Source organism: Cryptotermes secundus, unplaced genomic scaffold (genome assembly GCF_002891405.2).
Source record: "Cryptotermes secundus unplaced genomic scaffold, Csec_1.0 scaffold766, whole genome shotgun sequence".
In the NCBI taxonomy this organism is placed as follows: domain Eukaryota; kingdom Metazoa; phylum Arthropoda; class Insecta; order Blattodea; family Kalotermitidae; genus Cryptotermes; species Cryptotermes secundus.
Genome location: NW_019727791.1, coordinates 217,119 through 234,397, shown reverse-complemented (window position 1 = coordinate 234,397; position 17,279 = coordinate 217,119). Strand labels below are relative to the sequence as shown.

General features: G+C 39.9%; 1 protein-coding gene across 2 annotated transcripts in view; it reads right to left on the bottom strand.

Annotated features, from left to right (window-relative positions):
* LOC111865010 overlaps nucleotides 1–17,279 on the bottom strand; it is a 97,735-nt gene that overhangs the window by 67,657 nt on the left and 12,799 nt on the right. For both annotated transcript variants that reach the window (XM_023852694.2, XM_023852695.2), the window contains exons 2-4: nucleotides 9,566–9,673; nucleotides 5,552–5,630; nucleotides 1,064–1,184 (exon numbers count right to left, since the gene is read on the bottom strand). In XM_023852694.2, coding sequence (XP_023708462.1) covers nucleotides 1,064–1,184; nucleotides 5,552–5,630; nucleotides 9,566–9,663 — 298 coding nt within the window. In that variant the 5' untranslated portion in view covers nucleotides 9,664–9,673. The remainder of the gene's footprint in view (nucleotides 1–1,063; nucleotides 1,185–5,551; nucleotides 5,631–9,565; nucleotides 9,674–17,279) is intronic.

Sequence of the window (17,279 nt, the reverse complement as noted above, 5' to 3'; positions counted from 1 at the left end):
TCCTTCGATCAGGAAAACGCCTTTGGTACTCTTCAACAGCAGCACGTGCATTGCCACCGCAAAATCCATACACAAAATGCATATCACAATACTCAACGTGTGAAAACACAAAAGGCATTTCAGCAACATCGCACAACTACACGTAATTTACTAACCATTCACGACGCTGACGCAACATACACTGTAGCCTCTGTAAGTAGCACATGGGATTACGGATAGTGTGACTCACAGCACTCAAGGACAAACAGATAACAGTCACAGCTGACAGGTATAGTGCGTGGACCCGCTAGAAGACCACACTTTTCTCGGGCCATTATCTCCGTAACCGTTCAACTTTGGACATAGGTGTTTTGGGTTATATCGGCATACTTTAACATAAGGAACACCCTCCCGAACTTTGGTCCATTCCTCCTGGGACACCCTGTATATATATATATATATATATATATATATGCACAATGAACTATTTTTGAGAAACATGATACATGAAAAAGTCCTTTCTCCACCTCCATCTTCTTTTTTGTGAGAATAGTTTATTTTACAGTGATGTCAGTACCTAGACTAAATACCATCAAACTGGCAGGATGACTGAAGAATGATACATTTGGAAGGATGTAGAAGAAAGTGGTTGTGGCATAATTCAGATACTATCCCCACATCTGCCTGGACAGACTGGAGGAAAACCATAATAATATTCTGTTAGGATAACTGGTGTCCTGGGTGAGGTACAAACTGAGCACCTTCCAAACACAAGTCTAAAGTACTACCATTACACAAACCTGCTTGGTGATAAAGGTTTCACTTGATTTTACAAACCAATACAGACTTGAAACAAAGTTTGCCTGAACTACTTTTAAAGTTTCCCCAACTGACATCCACCTAATATGGGAGGCAAAACACGCCAAAAGACACATGTGTAGATACATCTTCAGCAAGAATTAATTTCATAAATTTAATGCAAGAAAACCATAAACAGCATTAAAATTCTCATTGCCATGCTCTGTTCATTTATAAGATTATAACTTTATATAGCAGCTTCACTGAACAAGAAACACAAATTCACCTTCATATATATGGATTATATTTGGATGCTGAACTGATGACATTATCTGAATCTCACGTCGAATTCTCACCAGATCTGCTTCAGTCTCAATTTTTGCCTTCTTGATTGTCTTGATGGCAACCTGCCACAGAATAAGAAAATACATTTCATGAAAGCAAGTAGAAGAAAATTATAATATATTAGGTTCACTCTCAGATGGAGTTGGCATGATAAACTGAAATGCATAATGCATCTACACAGGATTTAGGAAAACAGTGATATGAAAGCTATGCCAAATGTTGCAGTCAGATGTTGGGGTCTCACTGAGAAGACTTGGTTTCAAGCTGGTTTACTTTATATGACATTCATGGTGAGCAAAGTGGCACTGGAACAGATGTTTCTCATAGAATCTTCAATTTTCCACTGCTTATCATCATTGCACCATTGTTCTTTATTCGACTACCACTGCTCCCAGAGGTTATGTGACAGCCCTGACCTGCAGCACTGTCACACTGTTGAACTTTAAAGTTCGGGGCTTCATCTCTGTATCAACACTTGTCTGCTACAGAGCAAGGAAGTTAAGCTTAAGAATGGTATGATATTCAAATTCACAATTACAACACTTGGCTATTACAGAGCAAGTAAGTTAAGCTTAAAGCGGCCTCCGTAGTCTAGAGGTAACGTTCCCACCTCATGACTCGTGGTACGCGGGTTCAAACCCGGTGGAGGTCGTGGAATTTTTAAGGGCGGAAAAATTCAGGGAACAAGTCCTCCGGGAGGGACTTTAAGCCGTGGGTCCCGTGTCGTAGCTTTACAGCACAGAAAAGAACCTCATATCTCCAAAGGAGGTCACTGAGCCAAATTCAAGGCCATTTCCCACCCAACAGTAGTCTCTAACGCCTCTGATAGATGGGGGAAGCATTATAGATACCGCCAAGCCAGTAGAGGCTGAACTCGCTGGTTCGGTCAGGACTGATGGTATGCACCAATATCGGTAGGGTATAGAGACTGGTAGAATATCATAGAGGAAAGCACAATGGACCAATACTGGTCTCAGTGCATGGGGAAACCCACCCTCTCCAATAACTAACTAACTAACTAACTAAGTTAAGCTCAAGAATGGTATGAAGTTCAAATTCACAATTAATGTTCTAAACAAGTACTAAAATTGGTGAAATGCATTTAAGGTCTGGGAGAATTACATCTTGTATTGCATCAGGGGTGCCATGTTGCAGTGATTAACAGAGCGGGGAAAAACCAGAATCTCCAGCTACAATAATTTTTTAAACTCAGCTCTTAAAATTTCTTTCAAACCCTTAAAATTGAATCACATTCCCAATGGGACTTAACAAAATTACATTAGTTTCTTCAATAGGAGAACCAGGAGAATCTCAAGATGTAAGACAATTATGGACTGAAAAGCATTATATCTAAAGCAAAAAAACTAAACATTATTAGTAGCATCATACAAAGATGAGTGAAAATATACTGTCACAACAAACTAGCCATTAATGGGATTTTTTTCCTACAGCAGCATGACTAAAAGAACAATCCAAATAGTGAAACAAGAGCAGGAAATTCAGTCAGAAAGTTATGTTAGTGTCCCCATTAAAAAGACCATCAAAGAAATTAGCCAATATTAACAGCTTTGATAGTAATGTAATCTGTATGACAATTGACAACTTTCACATAAAGAAACACATATTTGTCTGAAGATCTCATCTGTTGTAATAAAACAAAAAAATTACCATGACAAAACTGCTTCCTTATTTAGGATTTACATGACATGGATTTCACTTGAAAATATTCAGTGGAGAGGAAATAGGTGCTGTAAGATGAGCTACCACCGATTTTTTTGTGCAAATACTTAAGGCAGATGCACGATGAGGTGGGAGATAAGTCAAAAAGTATTATTTACTGATGAAACTTGCATCAACAGCAAAAGACCTTCCATAAATGCTGGCAAGGACATATTACTTGAGTTGTGGCAGATTCTATTACTGGGAGCATTACGCTCACTGTCCATACTCGCTCAAAGGATGACTTATAAATAGAGGCAATTACCACAGGCAAATGACTACGGAAATTTTAGTATATGACATCTTTACTGTTACATGTTTAGTAATTACTGGACTAATAAGCCATCCAGTGTAAAAAAAAATTAATAGAATTAATCAAATTAGATGTATGGTATTATGTGTTTCAATCCTTTGGGTTCATCCTCAGAGGCAAGACAGTTATTCACAGTTATAAGTTATACTAAAAGTAAAAAGTAAAGTAAAGTAAAGTAAAGGTATCCCTGTAACAGGCCGTGGAGGCCCACAGAGTTGTGAGATGTTGAGGTTCCCACATTTTCCAGACAATCGGCTTATAGATGGCAGCAAGGTTGTCAGCCCTACGTGGTGGCCACCCTTTACCCCCAAGAATATTTCAAGAATACTCCTGGTACTCATTTCTGTTAGGCTGAGTTGACTCCAGGGCCATAGTGCAGCTGGAAGGATTGGGTAAACTGAAAAAAATCCAATGACCTCATCGGGATTTGAACCCGCGACCTTCCGGCTTGTGGCATAGTGCCTCAACCAACTACGCTACTGCGTGCTCCTTATAAGTTATACTATTTTTATAAAAAGGTATTTCTTAAGTCTTCACAGTAAGAGTACTGTTCATTAGGTGTTCCTCATATACAGAAGATAAGCACTACTGCACGCCACATGTTTTTGCATGATGTTAGGCTATGTGTTATTGTTTATTAAAAACATCTAATAGGCCCATTGAATGTGTGTAGCTTTTGTGTGTTCAGTATACACACAATAACACAAAGAGCCTAACATCATGCTAAAAACAGAAGATATGACATGCTATAGTGTTTCTGTGCCATATAAAAGGAGGACATAATAAACTATACTTTTACTGTATAAACCTCTAAGAAATACCTATTTATAAAAAAAAATAACTTACTGTAAACCAAATTTTAAGACCTACAACAACTATAATGTTAAATTTCCTTTTATTGTCATGCCTCTGAGGACAGCCACAAAAAAAAATACTCTGTGGTTTTAGTCCGCAAGCGAACTATACTGACCGAGCAACCGCTGCTTTTTGGCAAAGTTAGCGTCAACTTTAGTGGATAGAGGACGTCGCGTGGTCAGCACAATGAATCCCCAGAGTCGTTAATTTCGGTTTTCTAGACCAGAACCGCTATTTCCTTGAAATAGCTCAACTATACTCACGAGGCTGAGTGGACACCATTCCAGGCCCACTACTTCTCAGAAAATCTGGCACTGCTGGGAATCCCGGACCTCTGGATCTGTAGCCAGGAACTCTGACCGCTAGACCACAGAGGTGGTCTGAGGATAGCCACAAGGGGCCAAAATATGTGGGCCATACATCAAACTTGATCTGTCCTATTAAATCTGCTACACCAGATGGCTTGTTACTCCACTAAGACCTCTGTAAATATTTACTAACAGGTCACCCACCAAATCATTCCTAATGCGCTATCCAAGGTGTTCTGGTTATGTACAACACAACTCATCAATGCAAGGTGTATGACAAATTCCCTGGGAAATGTGCCAATAAAGTCACAGTGCATTACAGACAATGAACATTTGGCTGATATTTCAAAGAGTAAAATAGCCTTGATTGGTTTAATTAAATATTTTTTAATGTTAAACTAACATTTCAGTTTTAGTATAATTCTCAGGAGTAGAATTTTGTTTTAAAATTTGTATACAATGAAATTTTATTTGCAGATTGATGGAACACATGACTGAAACACTAATACTCTCAGATATATATATATTGTAGTGTGTAGACCCGTTACTAGGTAACAAATGCAAAACAAACAGGTTCCCACAGCAAGAGTCAGGCACAAGAATAAAGGAACTTTTGGAAACTGTATTTTCTGTGTAGTCTGTGCCAAGGGGTTGTCGAGGACACCAGTCAAACAATAGTCAGTTGTAAGTCAGTCTGTTAAGAGAAGAGTGGGAGGTTGGTGTGAGACGACCAAAAGTCTGAGATAGCAAACTGAAGCATGAGTTCAGTTGTGGAATATAGGCTGGACAGTAACAAAGTGAGCACAGAAGCTGAAGATTCCCCATTATTAAGATCCGTTACCAGGAAAAGACTAGTGAAAGCAGGCTGAAAAGGCTTAGGATGTGCTGGAGTGACTTGTGAAGTGCAGAGATTAGTAACAGAGCTATAATTACTTGTAGTTATGATCTGTAAATTGTTAATAAATCTAATCATCATTCCAAACCCAATCTACAGTCACACTCCCTCGCATGACAATTATATAATATTATTTTTTTAACTGTCACAGATCACACAAGTAATACTGTTTCTTCTGCTGTCACTGCCAAAATTATAATCAATGATGAAATTAGCACCACTATCAACAAATTAATTATTTGTCATTATCATTATAACCACAACCACCACCATGACCATAATCAACGAACAAAAATGTATAGAAAATGTTAGTTCTAAAGCTGACAGTTAGGCATTTACCTCTTGTCCCGTTTCTTTGTTGATCCCTAGCTGAACTTTTCCGTATGTTCCTTGTCCAAGCTTCTTAATGATGTCAAACCTGCAACAAAAGGCATTCAAAATTGTATAAGGAAAATATTTGGTGCATATGTTCCCACAGTAACAGCACTGAATTGGTATTTTCTACCAGCCATCCTATCCACATGGTTTACCCAGTTTATCCAGTTTTGCCTATGTACCTCTATTTTGTTTTGTACTAACCACATTTTCAGTTCACTCCCAATATCTTTGGACTTAATCTGTTCTTTTCTAGTGCAACCTTTAAACGATTTTAAGCATTGCATTCCTACTGAGTGTATTCTGTTTATCTTCAATTATCCAAGTTTAATTTCCTTATAGTAAAGTTGGTAGTGATATCACTTTATCAGCTGCATTTCCTTCCTCATCTTAAAGGTTCTTCTTAAGATAGAACACATTCCATCATGCTCATTGAGTTCTGAGAAGTACCAGTGACTCACTCCCACATACATGTGGGTTGCACTCCTTAAAATATATTTTAAAACATGTAAAATGGGAAATTGCTAGCTGGAGGAGTTACTGGGTAGCTAGATTGACAATGTTAGATGATTCAGAGGGCACATGTGATGGTGAAGGCAATTCCACAGGAGCTTCTTCAAGTGTGACAGCTTCTACCATGGATACAGATAGGACACTGATGGTCCTCCCTTCATAACACTGAAATAAAACAGCAGATAACAAAAGCACATATAACAAGAATCACTTGCATGTTAGCATTTTAAATTTTTGAGTGGGCCAGGTTACCAGCCTATCTATTACATAAGTATAATAAACATATTTCAACATACATGATCTGAAACAAGATTTATAGAAGTTCTTAATGGAAACAGAGATCTCAGCAGTACAGCACTCAGTTTCATTCATTCAGCACGTGTAAGTAAGCCACAATGATTTCACAGCTCAAACAAATAACTTTAATTTTAAATGCAATGAGGGCTATGCTGTAGCTCAGGTGGTTAAGACACTGGCTTCTCACTGCAGACGCACAGGTTCAATCCCCAATGACATCATATTAGATTCATGTGATACTGGAACAGGAATATTTTCAGTTTTCCCTTAATAATCACCATTCCACCACTGATCCATTCTTAGCTGTCACTGACCCCTAAAGTGTATGACTGTCCTGATCAGGAAGTACATTTATCATAACACCCTCAGTCTTTAAGCTGAGGGTTTCATCTGTCACTTGATACTCAGCTGGTTGCGCAGATTAAGGAAGTTCTTTCTAAATGCAAGGGATCATGGTTATTTAATTTAATCTGTAATGTGCTTATCTTAATGAGGTTACTCCAATAAACACAGAACAATTACTGTAACAAAGTATAGCAGTTCATGTGTACCTCTTCCAGTACTAAAGAAGAAATGTCTGCAAACCCTCCACATCAACTGAAGACTTTCAGATAACGCCAACATCTTCAAAACACACTTTGAAATATACAACAATTTCATCTCTTCTGCCTGACCACTTACTTCTTAACTGGCATTTCCAAAATTATTTCTTTGGGCAATTAATGAACAAACATGAAATGCAGAAGCTGTAAGCACTTAATGAGCAATAACAGAACTTCCAATGAGAAGTAGAATGGGTGGTAAGGATTTTTTGTGGCTATTTTAAGAAATTTACTGGTACTTATTTGCCCAGGTGGTAAAAGGTAATGGTGGCCATCCTTGTACCCAGGAACCACATCAAGGTAGCCTACAGAGCATTTAACTTCAGCACTAGGGAGAAGTAAGTATCCAGCTTCACACTCCAATTGATTTGCCACAAGGATTAGAGACCCAGTGGACTGATACCAGACTGAATCTGAAATGAGAAGGCGGCAAAGAAAGAACCCCTTCTTGTGAGAGGTACTGTCCAGTCCAAAGACAAACATTTCATTCACAGAGAACCATGGTTAACTTTCAGTAACTGACACAGTTCATAAGAAGCTTGCATTATGAAGCCCAGCTCCTGGCCAGGATTCAAACAAGATACCTTGACATAGGAATGGAATACCCTCAATCCACTAGTATAAAGTTTCCAAAATAAGGTGAGACATTACAAAATGGAAACCAGCACTGTAATTTCTAAATTCTTTACACAATCAATGCCAGTGCTTAAATTACAGCTTTTCCATCTTACACAGTTATCCCTACAATTAAAGTTCAATGTCAGTCCCATTTTAATTGACAACAACCTGTACAGATTTTTAATTAACACAGTAACTATTCTGGCTTGTTAGCAAGCTTCATCAGGGATGATGTTGAGAACAAGAAGAATGGATGCCAATAGACTGGCACTTCTCCAAGACATTGGTAAAAAGAACTATAGGAACTGCTCCTGCAAGGGCACAATGGCATTACAAAAATACACCAACTACAACATGTTGTAGTTTCTGCAGCAAGCATGATAGCTCCCAGACAAACAAGCAATTCTGAAAGTGGAGTTGATTTTCTGCTTCAGGACAAAAGACACATTAGACTTCTTCTGTAATTACACACACACACATATATATATGTAGAGACATAAAACTTGATAACGGTATTAATACATCTATGTAAAAGCCTAAGGCTTGGCTATTCTCTTGTTATTCTGTCCTTATTCTGTCATTATGCAGAAGTAGTCAACCACAGTTATGGAGAGGACCACCAAGTGGCAGTGAGAGGTATTTATGCTTCAGTTGGCACCGCAGTCTCAAGCTTTGCTGAAAACAAACTGCTATTGTTGACAGTGTACCTACTAAGTGAAATCATGGTTTAATATATAAGAGGGAATAAATGGAGGCGTTATCTGGGGAAACTGTAGCCAGAGATGGCAATTGTTTATTTTGAAAGTTCTGCCCATTTACTGCATTTTAGATCATACCAGAATATTCTCAATCTTGCAATAAATATTCCACTGTCTAAAATCTATGCAGCCTGGCATAACGAACAAATTGTTAAATTCAACGGTTTTTACCACCCATTAAAGACAACCCTGACATGTCTGACTTCCATTTCTATCTAACCTTCTACAGCATTACCGCCAGTATTCAAATTCTAACACAAAAACATCAGAACAGTAATCTTTAGTTCTAATCATATAAAAGATCAGAACTGTGACTTGAAACCAGGAAACTTTTTTTTTAATATTTTAAGCTCACTACCTCAGGCACATTACTTGACTGAACAGTATTACTGGGTTTTTGCACCCAGTACTCTAAAGAACACAATGTATCAGATATTGGATCTGCTTGATTTCAAACGACAGATGGGAAACACCTACTTCGTTGGGTCCATTAGGAAGAGGTAACCTCAGTCACTGGACTAATCTAATCCTGAGTGTTATACACCATCATCAGAACCCTTTAGGATCTATTAGTGACAGTTGTGAGTTATTTACTTCAAGACTACTGTCTTCTGGGATGTTGCCCCAGAAGAGTGTACTCTTCATAATCACTACTGTGAGAATCTCACATATTTATTGGTTCACTTTATATATTATTTCTTTAGCAACGCTCACAACAGCTTAGATTATATAGTTGCAAATGGCTGGATGAGGAACAAATAATGAATCTGAAAGGATGTGGAAGGAAGCAGTCATGCCCTAATATGAGGTACTACCATACCATTTGCCTGGAGGGACATAGGAAAACCACAAAAATCCTCAGTCAGGGATCCAGTCACCAGGCCAGAATTTCAACCCAGCAACTCCTGGATATAAACGGCTGTTACAAACTCAACTGTAACATCTGAAGAACGTTTCATTAAAACAAAATCAGGAGCTCCAATTTTATGAACTAAATGAACGAATCCACACATTATTTCATTTCAAGTTTCTGACTAATTCTCTTCAACTAATATCACATAAACAACTTACAAAATCACCAGTACCATTTCCTATTCATGAACTGATAAAAGAAATAAGTTACGCAAAATGGGAAAGGAAAAGGCTGATTCAGAATTTGAGTAACAGGATTTTTCACAACGCAACCTTACCTCTGCTTGAGCTTCCGTCGGTGATTATGAAGTCGTACTCCCGCCGTGCTCTCCATTCCCCCCATAATATTGTGTATACTTGCATCACTCACAACCATCTTTGGTTACCTACAGAGAAATTAAGAGTTTAATATACTGTGAAGTACTGTACTTTATTCTTGTGAACAGAATGGAATGATGCCTAAGTGACATCCACAGTATGTTTATACACAGAAACTGGGAAAACACTTTCATCATACATCCCTTTCATTTCAACTCTGAACAAATGAAAATATTATAATGAAACAAAACAGTAATAGAAATTAAAAGGGTTATTAGCATTATGGGGTATAAAATCCATGAAGTGTTAAAACTCTTCTTCATTCTTTCAACCAAAGCTGATGATGCACAAGCTCAGGAGTCACTTAAAAGTGTTTGAAATGAAAATGTACAGTGGTATAGACTAATTTCACCCCTGGCACAGCAAGGAGAAAATATTTTAATCTCAAGCCTGCTACAATAATAAACACAATTTCATCCCACAATCCTTGTTATGCAAAGAGTAGTAGTTCTATTTGTATATGCATACAGTCAAAAAGACAATGAGCTAAATGTATGAACAATATACAGGTAAAAAAAAGTAAAGGTATCCCTGTAACAGGCCGTGAAGGCCAATAGGGTTGTGAGACGTTGAGGGTCCCACATTATCTAGACAATCGGCTCAAAGATGGTGGTAAGGTTGTCAGCTTTATGCGCCGGCAGCGCTTTACTACCCAGGAAAATTATTTAATTTAATTAATTCCTGGTACTCATTTCTGTTAGAGGCTGAGCCAACCCCAGGGCCATAGTATGGCTGGAAGGATTAGGTCAATTGAAAAAATTCCATGTTCTCTGATGAACAAAAGTGTCCATCATTTACAATTTCTGCTGGCCCTCGCTAGAGCAATCATTCTCAGGTCCAAGTCCTGCAGGACTCTTAACCATATTTTACTGCCTCAGATTTGACACTCCAACAACCTGAAGGGCCAGGTCCCCATATTTATATCCTCCAGGAATGGGATGGTCCGGTTATATGCCCGGCACTGGGCTCCCTTTCTGTCGCCTCTTATGACTCGCAGGAATACGGTGGAGGTATTCAAACCTGCGGTCATTGTTCTCACGTAACACCTCTATGACGAGAAGATAGGTTTGCCTCTTATGAATATGCTTGCCCTATCATCAAGTGTATGTATCACACATATCTCATGTTACTGAAAATACTTCTTTTTGCACTAAATAAAAGTCCTTTGTCAGTACAGACCTTACAAAGCAGATCATGCCTACCTTACATATATTATGCTACAACAGCAGCATAGTCACTTGAATGGTTGTAAACTTAACCACCACCAAGTTTAAGCCTCTTATATTTTCTACGTCTGAACACAGACTGGCGGTGTTTGAGAAAAGGGTTCTGAGGAGAATATTTGGACCAAAGAGAGATGAAGTGACAGTAGGTTGAAGAAAACTGCATAATGAGGAGCTTCATAACTTGTACTCTTCTACAAGTATAATTAGAATGATAAAGTGAAGGAGGATGAGGTGGGCAGGACATGTAGCACGAATGGGGGAGGAGGAATTCATATAGGATATTAGTGGGAAAGCTGCAAGGAAGGAGACAATTTGGAAGACCAAGGCGTAGGTGGGTGGACAATATTAAAATGGATCTTAGAGAGATAGGATGGGATGGTATGGATTGGATTGATCTGGCTTTGGATAGGGACCCATGGAGGGCTCTTGGGAATACAGTAATGAACCTACGGGTTCCATAAAATGCTGGGAAGTTCTTGAGTAGCTGCAGAACTGGCAGCTTCTCAAGAAGGGTGCAGCTCAGATAGTGAGTGAGTGAGTGAGTGAGTGAGTGAGTGAGGGAGTGAGTGAGCGCGCTTTGCCTTGTCCTATACTGTGAACATGTTCATTCTCATGATTTGGTATGACTTCTGCTAGTTGCTTGCACAATTTTATTATATAAATGTATATATAGGGATGGTTGAAAGCCATGTGCAAATTGTGACTGGTGTGCACCTTGGAATGTTTCCAATGTTGCACAGAACCTTGTTTTGCAGGCACTGCAATTTTAAGAGGTAGGTGTCTGCCACTAATTCCCAGTGGAGACAAACATATATCATCACTGATCCAATCAGTGCCTTACAGAGGGATAGTTTAATGCTGGTGCTTAAATGCTGACTTTTGAATAGAGAGTAGATACTAATAAATGTTCTGAAGGCCTTGGCTTCAAACACTTCTATGCGCAGTCTACATGTAATCCTCTTATTAAAGATTACAAAGGGGATATTTCATCCATTCAATGTAATATGAGCCTCAGGGGGACCTAAGTCTATGAGAAAAGTAGATGGCCTGAGTCTTATCTTCACTGATTTCTATGTTCCAGCACTCACACCATGTCTTAATAGCAGTGAGACATCTCTGCAACTTTCTGAGAACATAAATCTCTTAGTGGTCTGTCGCATCAGCAAAGAGACCTAAACAGACACCAGGCATTTTTGGGCATATCATTTATATATGGAATGTACAGTGTGGGGAACAGATGGAACCTTGTGGCACCCCTGGTTGTGTATCCCTTTGTGAAGACATTTCACCTTTGACCGAAACTCTGAATTTTCTCTGAGAAAGAAAGGAGCTAATAAGCCTTATTAGACTGATAGAAAATTTTAATTCTAATAATTTATATAGCAAGCCGAGGTGCCATGTTGTATCAAAGGCCTTTCCAATATCCAAGAATACAGCACTTGCAGACATGTTATTCATGAAAGTTAAGGTGACATGGTCCATAAGCCTTATACATTGAAGTGTTGTGCTATGACAGACATAGAAACCAAACTGGCTTGCATTCAGCAGGCCATGGACTATTTTCAGAATAACTTTCTTGAATAGCCTGTCTGTTGCAGACAAGAGGCTAATTGGACATAAATTTGGGGGGAATTTTGGATCCTTAGCATGTTTTGGTAACGTTATAACTTTTGTTTCCTTCCAGGGCTTTGAAAAATGGGCCAGCTGAAGGCAGTGATAAAATAAATGTGTCAGATGTACCAGTGGTCTTCTTGGAAGATACCTTATGCATTCATTTGGAATACCATCTAGTCCATAAGCCTTTCTCAATTTCAATGAATGTACTAATTTATATATGTGACAAGGTCTTACTTTTCCCAACAGAGTGTCACCTATAGATGCAAGCAGAGCTTTGACTCTAGTCTCCACCTGTTGCTAATGGTTTTCGTCACACAGGACATGAGATGTGAACTGGTTTCCAACACAATCCGCAATCATGCTGACTTTCTCATTCAGGTGACACATTATTCATAAAGGTCAATAAAGAGCGGTTGGTGTCTTTGATCCATCCTTTCCATAAGCATTTTCGCAAATAGCCACAGACTTTGACGTGTGACTTCACAGTTCCCTACTTAAATTTCCCACCAATCGAGTGCCTTTCTATAGACCATCTATCCAATGCTTTTGGTGATCCACTGCTGAAATTTTAAACTCATTTATGTGCAGTAAATTCTGTAGTTTTGTGCCTGAAAGGTTGAAAACTATGCTATTCCAAAATGAATGTTTAGCATTTAGATCTCTTGCCAGTAGTGACTTATGTCTACAGCTCAAGAGCTCAGTGATGTCTGTATCATTCCAGGGATGGCCTGGTGACTTACAGACTACTGCAAGTTACACTTCACTATTACCAATCAGTATGTAAACCCTTGTGGCTTGAATTGAAACAAGCGGAGGCAGGTCTACATGGTTGTGGGGAACGCCGTTTCTCACTGCAACGGCAGTTCCGTCATTTCGATAAAAGTGCTAATTTGGAATAAATAATATCTCATGGGGTTTGAGCTATGTTCCTGGGAGCAGGGCCACGTCTATATATCTACGAAGGGCGCCCTGAAATTAACGACTTCTATTTTATTATGTTGTCCCACGATGCTGGTGGTGCGGCAGTAGAGGTTGAAACTTCCCGCCAAAAGTTCGTAAGTTTTGTTGCCGTGCATCTGACAGGAGCAGAGGGGCAGTCTGGCAAAATGGCGTGTGACATGGAAGTGCGCACGAAGCAAAGGTCATTGAATTCCTCCACGCGGAAAAAAATTACACCCACTGACATTCAACGACGCTTGCTGAACGTTTACGGAAACCAAAGAGTGGATATGGGCACAGTGAGGCGGTGGGTGGTGCGTTTCAGCAGTAGCGACAGCGATGTGAGAGGCAGGCCACGTTCTGGGCGACCCTGCACAGCTGTCGGCCCACGAAATGGAGAGCGCCTCGATCAGCTCATCAGCGCGAATCGGAGGATTATGACCAGGGAACTGTGTACGGAGCTGAATATTGGCTTCAATGCATTAGAAACGATGTTGGCAACGTTGGAATATCGCAAAGTTTGTGCCAGGTGGGTCCCACGGATGGTCACACAGGAACATAACGGCCACAGAATGCAACTCTGTCAGGACCTGCTGAACCATTACGAAGCTGAAGGTGACATTCCTGGACCGCATCATCACCGGTGACGAGACGTGGTGTCACCATTACGAGCCAGAATCAAAATGACACTCCATGGAGTAGCGACATGCGAATTTCCCATCAAAGAAAAAGTTCAGCGGGTAAAATGTGCATGGTCTTCTGGGATAGCAAAGGCGTGATCCAGCTGGAATTCCTGGGACCCGGACAAACCATCAACTCTGACCATTACATCATGACGCTGACTACGCTGAAGACCCGAATTTCCAGAGTCAGGCTAGAGAAGAAGACAACCTTTCTTCTGCAACCCGATAACGCCAGACCCTACACCAGTCTGAAGACAGTGGGGATGTAAATATCCACATTTTCTTGACCTCAGCACTAGCTGGAGGTGAGAGGTCAGCTTCACGCCCTTGCCGCTTTACCCCGGGGAAAAGCCCCAGGTGACCATTGGATAGGAGATTGGGTGGATCCCACAGCCGATCTCGACTATTTGGAGAGGAGAAAATCCTTGACCCTACCGGGACTCGAACCCCGACCGCTCAGTTGTCCAGCCCGTAGCCAGCCGCTATACCGACTACGCTACCCCGGCTCCTAAAGGATGACGGATAATGTCCAAAATTTCAATAAGTGTACAAGACATGGTTTTATTCATGGACTTGAAAGCTTTGCATTACATTTCTGATATTTCATCCTCTAACACTAGTACTGAATCTCACATTATATAAGTGCGAGTATCTGAGATCGTAGCCAAGGAGAGTCACAGTGTGACACCGTATCTATTAATTTGTCTATACCTTGTTTATTTATCCTCTTTTATCCATTATTTGGCCTTCCCCTTACCTCTGGGCAGTAAATATTTTTTCCCTCCTTTTGTAAGACATGTATACAATTTAACTACTTCATTTTAATATTTACTATATGTACATTATAATTATACTCCAGGACTTAAACTGTTGAGAATTTATTAATGGCACCCTTTGTCCAAATGTTAAGCTATAATTCTGGGAGTGCTACAATGATACATAATAACTTTATGCCGGTAGTCACCTCCAAGTGCACATGACACAACAGCACTCCACCAGCAGGTGCACTCACATCATTGTAGGAAAATAACTGTGCAGGAAAGGGGGATATTCTGAAGTATGCATATGAGGCTGATTCAGTTTGTACATGACGAAGCATAAAATCTTACTGGCAACAGAAGAGGGATCTCCAGCTATGTCATATCCTAGGAATAAAATTTAATACAGCGAGATATTTTAGTGTGCGGACAGGGTCCACGCCTCTGCGCTTCACGGCAGACGGTGCGCCGCTTGCTGCGAGGCGCATACAAATTTTACCGATGAATCAGCATGTCTGATGGCCGGTAACGTTCAGAATGAAGTAGGTGCAATTCACAGATCACAAGAGGTGTTGAAAATGCTGTCCTCTCTAGACGTAGATACTTTTTGCAATTAACTGTTTCATTAAAAATCACAGGTACAACAATCCTCCTTGCACTAGACTTCGACACTCCAGTCTCTTGAGCTAGACGATTCAGTGATGCCCTTATGGCATCTAACTTCTCCTCAGTAAGCACTCGACGTTTATATTTTTGTTTCTTGTCCATTAAGAGTTCCGTTGTCCTAAGTTTATTCACCAAATTGTGAACTGTTTGTCTGCTGGGAACTCTTTCCTCGCGAAATTTACGTCGCAATTTTCGACGACACTTCTTAGCGGATCCGTATTTCACATGGATGACATAGAGAAATTCATGTTGCTCTATAGTATATGGCACCATGACTTACCGCACTGCGGACTAACTGTAGCTAATGGCTAATGGAGCTGATAACTGCTGCCTACTGCTGCCAAATCATAAACTTCCACACTACTCACTGTGTAACATAATGTTATCAAGCTGTCCACGAGCTATTTACTTCCCTTCATTCCAAGTGTTATCGGCCATCAGGCATGCTGATTCACTGGCAAAATTCGTATGCGCCTTCCAGCAAGTGGCATACGGGATGCCGTGAAGTGCAGAGCCATGGACCCGGTCCACACATTAAAAATCCTCCATCTACAAAAGTGACACATACGCACCTTCACCAGAATTGGATGCGAGGTTAATGTTTCAAGCCATTACTGTAACTTGTAAAAAGTCATGTCTCTTCAAGAGGTTGCAACCTCCTTATATACCTATTACATTAACTGCATTATACATTCCATATTTATTTATGGTTATTGTAATGCCTATTATGATTCACTACACAAAACACTATGTGCTTGAAAAAGGTTCTAGCCCCCCCCCACACACACACATACACACACATACTATACAAGGCTTTTCCTAAGAAGCTGATGGAGTTGAGTAATATACACACACATAACCATGATCCCACCTTCAAAGTTCTTAAGGCCAATGATGATGGTGGCCAATATATTCATTGCATATTTGATATTTGTTGAGGGTATGTAAGCAGCACATATGGAAATAAAATTCTTTTTTATATAACACATAATCATCAATGTAAAGATTCTGCTGCAATATAAATGCATGCATAAAACATGAAATATTTAGATTATATCAACCAACAAAACCATTCACAGAAACCCAAGGATTCCCATCTTTCTTTCTGTGGCGCTAGAGCCCCAATTTGGGCCTAGGCCTACCTCCATGAAACTTTCCGTTTCACTTCGGTTTACTAGATCTTAAACATTCGGTAAGACTCCTTGGGCGGGTGATCAGCTCGTCGCAAGGCCTCTACCTGTACACAAACACAGAAAAACGCACATACACAAACATTAAACATCCATGCTCTGAGTAGGATTCGAACCCACGATCCCGGCTTCCGAGCGAGCGAAGACAGTGCATGCCTTAGACCGCTCGGCTACCGTGACCGGCCAAGGATTCCCATATTCTGACCAAATTCAATTACAATCTAAGGAACAAAAGTCAACATCCAGAAACTGTGGCCCAGAACTAAAAGATGATAACCCTTACATGCATTCCAATCCCACAGAACTTCTTGCAAAAGTAACATTAGAAACAGAAGACAAATCCTCTGGGAAGTGTTCCCTGGCAAAGAATTTTCTAAGCACAAAATTTAAATTTCAGAATGCACCAATTATTGAGACTACGGCAAATAAACCGAGTAACATCATTACAAAATATATATAAAAAAGTAAAAAAAAAAAAAAAAGTAAAGCTATCCCTGTAACAGGCCGTGAAGGCCCATAGGGTTGTGAGACGTTG